The sequence below is a fragment of the Magallana gigas genome, chromosome 1, assembly GCF_963853765.1.
Source record: "Magallana gigas chromosome 1, xbMagGiga1.1, whole genome shotgun sequence".
NCBI classification, from domain to species: Eukaryota; Metazoa; Mollusca; class Bivalvia; order Ostreida; family Ostreidae; genus Magallana; species Magallana gigas.
In genome coordinates this window covers 42,303,474-42,312,380 of record NC_088853.1, presented here as the reverse complement: position 1 = coordinate 42,312,380, position 8,907 = coordinate 42,303,474, and the positions used below count along the sequence as shown (strand labels likewise).

General features: G+C 32.6%; 1 protein-coding gene across 1 annotated transcript; it reads right to left on the bottom strand.

Annotated features, from left to right (window-relative positions):
* Nucleotides 1–3,345: 3,345 nt before the first annotated feature.
* LOC105337223 (multiple epidermal growth factor-like domains protein 10) lies at nucleotides 3,346–8,434 on the bottom strand. The gene is made up of 10 exons (XM_066067552.1): nucleotides 8,316–8,434; nucleotides 7,145–7,372; nucleotides 5,989–6,234; nucleotides 5,633–5,770; nucleotides 5,110–5,250; nucleotides 4,729–4,869; nucleotides 4,440–4,580; nucleotides 4,218–4,346; nucleotides 3,792–3,932; nucleotides 3,346–3,608 (listed from the first exon to the last, which is right to left on the bottom strand). Exons 1-10 carry the CDS (start codon nucleotides 8,371–8,373, stop codon nucleotides 3,361–3,363), a joined length of 1,611 nt encoding a protein of 536 aa, XP_065923624.1. The 5' UTR covers nucleotides 8,374–8,434; the 3' UTR covers nucleotides 3,346–3,360.
* Between the last annotated feature and the right edge of the window lie 473 nt (nucleotides 8,435–8,907).

The following is an 8,907-nucleotide window of genomic DNA, read 5'->3' as shown; positions in this document are numbered from 1 at the left end:
ATTTTGAAAAGATTTTGGTCGTAAATAAACTAAGTTGGGATAATGCTGGTAGACGTGAAACCCTACTACACTATTCTTGGATTGTCGTCTTTTAATTAGATATCTTTAATTCAGGGCTATCTAGCAGCATAAAAGTAAGTCATTAAAAGGAATATACTTTTTTTTTATCTTCATTGATATAGTAGATTAATACATGTACTAATGATAGCAATACCCCAAAACATGGAATAGAATATAAAGAAAAAAATTCAACATGAAAAATTACTAGTACTGCTGCAACAATGAAAAAAAAATATGTAGTATAATATACCGACATAATGAATTTCAAATAATTGATTTATAATTTGGGAATTCTTTTACTTCATAATTTTATTTCGCATTGCATCATTTTCGAATCTACATGTACATATAAATTTTAATTTTCCCAAATAAATTTTGTTGCAAGTGAGATTTAAGAAACAATGTAGCTCTATCAAAATACTCGTCTAATCAAATCATTGATTAGCGATACTCTGTTTCATTTTTCGAGCGTTGCACTTTCTAGAGTTCCTTTCCTTTGAACGTCCTTGGAATGATGATAAAGCTAATCTGAATATTTTAATACAATTAAGATCAATTAAGATCAACAAACTTGTTTTGATTCACCCTTGTTCCTTTTCATTTTATTAAAAAAAAATTATATTCTAAATTATAATCGCATTCGCATGGTGTCATTCACTTCTTAACTTATCAACCTTTTTCTTTCAAATAAATTGTACTTCTATTTTTCAAAAGCTCTGTAAACTTTGCTATGAAAAGGAGAGGGAAATTGGGCTTTAAAGGACTTCAGGATAAACCTCGTGACAAAAAAAGAAAATATAACGTGATGGAAAACCGGGAAATGACGTCACAAATAATTAAAATAATTAAACTGTATCATGGAGTTGTGCATTCGTATGCCGAAGACAAGTCTATTTTTTTCAAGAAGGTCTGTGGGTATTTCAAAAGCAAGCAAAACGACAGCTCACATGTGGCAGTTTTAGAGGAAATACATAGGATTAAGAGAAACCGAGTTGAAAACTTTAGTATTTGACTCTACTTACATTAATCTCGGTCGAACTGTTTTAATGATTTAATGTAAAATTCATTTTAAAAGTCCTTCAAAGTACTTTGCAAGCATTATGTTCTTTAATTTTTCTGTCAAAACAAATTGAAGTCTTATGTATACGCGTGAGTATGTGATGCAGTAGTTTGTGTTAATGAGATCAATTTGACCTTATTTGACCTTTATACAATTATATATTTAATATTTTTATGTTGAAACTTATTAAATTAAGACTTAATGCACAACATATCTGATTCTATTATCATTCTAAAGATACATTTAACAGTTATTTTCAGTCGTGTTGCATATATTTTTGATGGAAATTATATATCAAATTAAATCTGAGTCTCGTAATAAAATAATGGAGCAATTTTTTTTTGAATTTTTGCAAACTCTTATATTCCTTTAATATAATATTTGATAAATAAATCATGAGGATCCTTCATACATCACAGTTGTGTTAATTAAAAAAAAACCCCAACTGTTTCTGTAAATAAATCTTTATTGCATTTGGAATTGAATATTTGACTAGCGTAGACAATGAAACAAACGGGTTTTGGTACCTGCTTGTGTCCATATAATAATACAAATTTATCGTCTTTATATACGTTATTTTTTATTAGTTACACATTTCGGTGGTCGATGTATGAAAATAATTAAAGAATCTTGATATTCACACCCAAATACATGTTATACTGACACGATGATTAGAAAACTATCATATAACAACTCATTGTTCATTCAGATGTATCTTTTAACATGTTTAATGTTGAAGGTCGAGATCTTAAAATGCGCTGTGCTAATTTTTTTTTTATAATTTTGCTGATTGTGGAGAAGATAAACCGTAAACCGTTAACCAAGGGTAAACTTTAATCAATAGATCTCAAATGTAGTAAACTTGTGTGATATATTAAAAAAGGCGCACGTCTTTGTACATGTAAGTGCAAAATAAACAATGCTTGCTGAGGTATCAATGGTAGTTTCCTGCTTGTATTCTTCCCTGTGGTGTGTTTCCTTATACGTAATAATACATATTATACGTAAATTTAAAAGACCTTTTGAAATAGACGTTGGAAACTGTTTGAGGAAATCAATGCTACAATACATTTAAATGAAACATGCAATTTTGTTGAGCTATCTTGTTTTTTTTCTCTGATTGAAAAAAGGTGGTGTATTGAGTATCTGTCCATTTTATATCAACGTTTCTTCCTCGTATATGAATGACATGAGATCTTTGCATTGTGATAACTGTGCCGATCAATGAAGTGTTATATTCTCATAATCGCCGTCTTTACAAATGTCGAGTTCTTGATAATGAAAGCTGTCATCTTTGTCAATCGATCTCTCGACATAGGACGCAGATCTCCGTGAAACTTTGTTAGACTTCCTACGTAATGATTTTCTATCAAGAAAACATAATTTCTAGTTAATAACAATATTAAAAATAAAGAAAATAAAAAAAAACAAAACATTGAAAATGAGCAAAACGTTTAAGCAATACTATTTTTTGGTTACCGTAATCTAAGAATTGTACATGCACCAATGGTAATAATAACTAACACAGCGAGCAATATCAGAAATCCAATTTTCCACAAAGTGTCCTCAGACTGTGAACTATCTTCATCAACATCTTCAGTAAAAGACAAAGTGAAAAACTTCAGTGTCATAATTAATTAAGGCATATATTCAAAGAATTATCAAAATTTTATCAAAAGAAAAACCAAAGAGTTCCCTCTCTCTGTACCTTTACGACCAAGAAGGCATGTTCCATTAAATCTGTCACATGTCTGATTTATACAAAGTTCACTGCATGGATGCATACAATTTTCTCCATACGACTGGTGACATTCTGAAATTGTAATAGTTGTGTAAGATCGCATCAATGTAACGTTGTTGTTTATCAACAATTTTTTTAACTGGACAAACAAATCTGTAGCTGTTCGTGATCATTTCAACTAGTTTCAACATTCATATCTATTTATTTATTTCTTCGGTCGGCCTTTATTACTATATACGATAGAAATGTAGAAAGCAGGCACATAGCATTATTTTTGAAATTGGGGAGGAGATCGCACAATTATCCAAAGTCTTGATAGGCAAAAACAAATGACATTTTTCAATCTATGAAATTCAAATCTGCGGGGGAAGGGGGATAGCGTACTACCTGAAAGTTGTATATTAAGGTATTTACTGACTTAATTTTCCAATCAATAAAAATTCAATTCTTTATACGTTTATTTAAGAAAAAATGTTTGCTGCAAGATAAGGCCTCTCCCCTAACCGATGCTATGTGTCTGGCAAGGTTTTATTATTTTTTTCTTCACAGAAGAAATGCTCAGAATTCGTTTGATTAAAAGTAAATGTTTCAGTCCATATTCGCTTCCTATTGAACACCTGCCATAAGAACAATCATATCCCATCCATCCTTCCATACAAGTACACAATCCGTCTGTATTCCGACACGTCTTACAGTTAGGAGGGCAAACACGAGAACAGTTTCTGCCATAATATCCTTCCTTACAAGCTACAAGAATGGGAAGATCATTGAGCAAGTTAAACTTCCCATAAGCTTAATGTTTAACAAAACACGAAGCATTAAATGTTAGAGCTGTCTTTAAAACACAAACTAGTTTAACTAAATGCATATATCAATGAAATGGACATACATATTTCAAACTGACATTGGTGATGAAGCTTTATCTCTTACATTGATTACATTGGTGTCCAATGTATCCGTTTTGACATCCACTGAGACATACTCCATTTATGTGATAACATGTCGTGTTATTTACACAATTCCCACTACAACTTTCCCTGCAAGCCACTCCAAAATGTCCCGGCAAACACTCTAAATAACAAATGTGTTCACCATTGTTCGTCTTGTAAACCAACTTGATTTCATTACGAGCATGTGTTGTGATACATTAATCTAACAACAAATATTTGTTATAACAAACATTTCGATATGAAAAAACAAAATGTAGCTTAGCAGGTGATTTCCTTTATAAATGTAAACAACATGCCCCTGAAACATTTTCCATTTACAAAATAACAAGTGTTTTTGTTTTTGTAACACTTTTACAAATGTAGATTGAATATTAGGCTTGAAACAAACTATCGTCATATATTTTACCTTTGTTACAAAATGATCCTATCCAACCTGCCTTACAAGAGCACAATCCATCTGTGTGGTGACATGTCTCCTTACAATTTGGAGAGCAAGGAAGGGAACAATTATTACCATAAAACCCACCTTTGCAAGCTGAAGTATTTACAATCATGTTAAATGATCAACTTACAAAATAACGTTTATAACAGGAATCAATTTCTTACGAAAAGTTCATTCATTTCTTACTGCTGTTACATTGCGTTCCCATGTATCCATTCCCACAACCGTTTGGACATATCCCACTGACATGGTTACAGGCTGTGTTATTTATGCAGTGACTGCTGCATTTTTCCCTACAGCCCGTCCCAAAATATCCAGATGAGCATTCTATGAAAATTAGTTCTACCAAATTCAAAATCATTGAACCTGAATATCTTAAATTTTACTGTTGATTAAAATGCTAAAATTTTTTTTTTCATATATAGTCAAATTAAATTAATTGCAATATACGGATATGATTAAAAATTTAATAAACCTCTACTGCAATCAGTGTCAGCATATCCAGGATTACACCCTCTATCACAATGACCAGTTCGCTTGTTACATGGGGAGTCATTTAGACAATTGCCACTACAATTGTTGGTGCATTCAAATCCAAATGTTTCGTTAGCACATTCTGCAATAAAAAGCTTACACGGCTAAAGTTGTCTATGTATCTAAAGTTCCTCTAAAAGAATCATATCTTTGCTTCCATATGTCGTAGAAACTATGAATCGCTTGGAATGGAATAATCTATATCGGCCAATGAAGTTGATATAAAGGTCACAGATGAAAGTCATTTGGCAATCTGGTTTTGTTTGTTTGTTTCTCTTATAGGTTTTGTTGAGTTTAGCATTTCCTTTAAAATTAAAGATACCTTTTTCACAAAAAGATCCTGTCCACCCGGCTTCACAGCCATCATCACACTGACCAGTCACGTGATTACAGGTTGCGTTGTCTCTACAACTCCCTTCACACGGTTGACTACAGTTTTCACCGTACCATCCCTTTCCACATGCTAATCATCAGAGATAAAAAAGCTATTTCTAAATACTTGTTTGAAATGATAGAAACTATAATATTTTTCCGAAGTAGAAAACGAAAATGAATAAAGAATGTGGTAACAAAACCCGTGTGAAAGAGTATACAGTGTTATGATTTTTATGCTTGAGGGTTAGTGTTCGTGGGTAGCCAACATTTTCTTAGATCGTTTGGAGGTATCTATAGTTTCGTTGGTAGTGTAATCATTGTGATTTTAATAAATATTAAACAAGTAATAATGTATAGATTCGTGGGAATGTAAATTCGTTGGCAAGGGTTACCCATGAAAGACACGAACATTGGTCCGCTACGGACAACAGTGATTCAACAATAGTTGTAACATAAAACCGTCAGTATACTTATTTGACAGGTTGTTCCTTTCCACCCTGGATCACATTCATAACACGTTCCGTTCTTTATGTTGCAGTCGTTATTTTTACAATGGATCGGGCATGGAGTTTCACAGCTGTTACCATAAACTCCAGGTTTGGTACAACCTTGATCAATTAAGTAAGATATTGAAAGAAGCATCAACATATCCTCAGGTTTTGTACAGCTTCATCGAAAAAGATTTTTGAAAAACCCATCATATTAAATGGGTACCGAACATGGTAAAGGAGTTCTCTATTGGATTTTAGTGATTTTTTTTTGGGGGGGGGGGAAACTTCATCGATTAAAAAATTGGTACACTGTAAAAATAAGTTGATAAATTTACCTTCAACGACAACCTCACATAGCTCAGTAAAAGCATTGACAAATTCGTATCCCTCCGGGTACCTAACTCCATCAAGCCTTTCGTTGTAAAATGTCACATAGCGGCCTGATTGTATACAGACAGCTGTAAAGTTCAAAGGCGGCAGCTCTGGTCCGTCCTTGTAACACAGAGAGGAACTTTGTAGACTACCATCATTTGTTGATACATGGAGGGAAAATCCGGCAAAACGACCTCGCTGTCTGATCTCTGTAAATAGTTCATTTACTTTAGCTGATTTGTTTTATTGTATATCAATACTGTGGATCCTGTAATTTCATGGGAGCCAATTTTCGTGGAGTGTGTGAAAGAAAGTTACCAACGAATACCACGAAAATTGAACCACCACGAATTCTAATGATTCCACAGTAAACATTGATATCAATTACTCTTGAATGATAATGAATAAATGCATATGAACAAAACTGTTCTATGGTTTTACTCATATCATAGTTCATGATAATGACTATGTAAATTGTACAGTTGTTAAGCTTAAATATCGAATATCCCAAGCAAAGTCATAAAATTGTCCCTATATAAGATGAAAACAAATAAATACAGTTTTTTTCTTACACAACTTTTGTTGCTATACATATATAACTACATGCATTCTTATGAATTAAGAACTATACAAAAACACAAGCAAAAAATTCCTAAACATGAGTTTTATCTCTATCCTTACTGGAGTTCTTGGTTTGAAATCTTCAACAGCGGACCGATTCTCCTATCAATGTGCGAGCAGCACTTACTGTTTGGCCATATAAGCACGGACTTGCTCTCGATGATGAACATAACCTGGACACGCTGTCACAGAGTAAATGTACAATGTATTTAAGATAGTGTTTTTTCAGCTCTATCCAAAAAAAACCGTAAAGTGTGCGACATCGTGTCTAGGTTCCAATGTTCATCTTAAGCAAGATTTCAGGTTGCCTAGATGACCAAGATGGCTATATGGTTACATGTAGCATGCTGGCAGCAAACTGTTAGAAGAGTTGGGTCCGCATGTGTAGAATTCAAATATAAATTCTGTCTGGCGCGGAGATGAAACTTCAGGATAGAAAACCTTTTTACAAATATGCAAAGCAATTAGTTATTTGTAATCCAGCAGGAAAATGACTACCATAACCAGGGTATAATTTAAACAGGATGTTGACGCTGTAGATTCTGTATATTCTACCGAGATCCACTTTCCACCAAACAATCTTGTCTGGGGAGTTGGGGCCTATGTTTTCCGTCCTCATACAAGTTGTTGGATTTCTGTCCAGGGCGTTACTTGCTTCATAGAGTGGAACCGATACCCCGGTATATATGGGTGCCTGTGTTGCCGATTTATGTTGTGACAAATCATCTTTTTAACAAAGTTAAAAAATAGAAATAATTACATTTCATATGACATACACATACAGATGTAAATATTGTTGTTGAATTAATATTGCGATAAAACAATGCTTGTGTTCCTGAACATAACCAAAACGTAAAAGTTCTGTTTCTAACAAATCTTTTCTTGGTGTCGTGTCATCCATTATTTTGAAGAAAAAAATTAAGTTATTGCTGTCTGCTATATAACATATTCAAAAACAAATATATTACTTATGTTGAAATATGTTTTTTTTTTCAAATTGCATAGAGCTTATGTTTTAAAAATCGCATTTACAGTAAAACTAATATATATGTGCGTTTAAAAGTTGAGATACTCGATGCGATTTTTAAAATGTGAGGTGTAATCGATTTGCTCAAAAAGGTCGATTAGAGTTGATTGTTGGGATGGTCTAGCGATACTATTTCTAAGGTGATTTTTAATTAGTAAAACCTTTCAATGTTTTTATTATATGCAAAAAAATAATTATGACTTCACTGTTCTCACGAGAGAATCGATTAAAAATCGGACGCACTTCAGAATTTCAATCAACTTTTAGACTTTGCTTTCGACTTAGGTTGTCACATGGTACCTTTTTTAATCGAAAGCAAATCGAATGAGAAATTCGGAGGCAAAATTGCATCTTCTTACCTTTCCTTTGCACATAATTCAAAACATCAATCGAGAATATATGCGTAGTGATATTATAAAACCGCATCGTGTTTTTATCATTAACAGTATTTGGTCCGCATTTTTAGCTAAATATTCAAATCACGTTTCTGTTTCTCGTTTTTTTAAAGTAAGAAATTTTCTCCGCATTAGTTTAACTGTAGATTGGTTATACTTTCAGTTGACATTTTATAGTACAATTCGATCTGTTGTAATTTTCAAATTGGTAAACGCCATATTACATATATCTAAGCATTTAACTTACCATATGTTAACACTTGAAAGATTCCTGCGAGATAAAAATAAATGCGGTCAAAATTCATTTTTTCTGTACGGTAAGAAATATTTGTATGAATATGGAAGTAATTTTGCAAACCTCATTTATTTATAAATTTATTATACAATTGTATGGAGGACCTTCAGTACAATAAGATATCACCAACCTTGTTCTATAATTAAATTGATTATTAGCGTATTCTTGATTTTTAAATCTAGCTATGTGTCGTAATGTTAATTAGCTATACGATCATGTATACATATGAAGATAACGAAAAATATAGAAATCTTTTAAGCCTCATTTATGACATGTGGATATATAAAATACACCGATGGTTTCGATCAACATAAGGCAAACAGGTCAATAATTAATTCGATGAAAACAAAACTACTATTACAATACGAATTATTGTTATAGCACATTAATACATACTTAGAAATAAATGCAGTGTTTTTGCTTATGCGATGCAGCAAAATTTACAATACCCGTATCAGCTTCAATGGCTGATACAGAATCTGCAGGGCTAATACAGATCCGTGTTGCACCCCTCCCGACTCTCCTCTGATTTTTCCACTTCAGA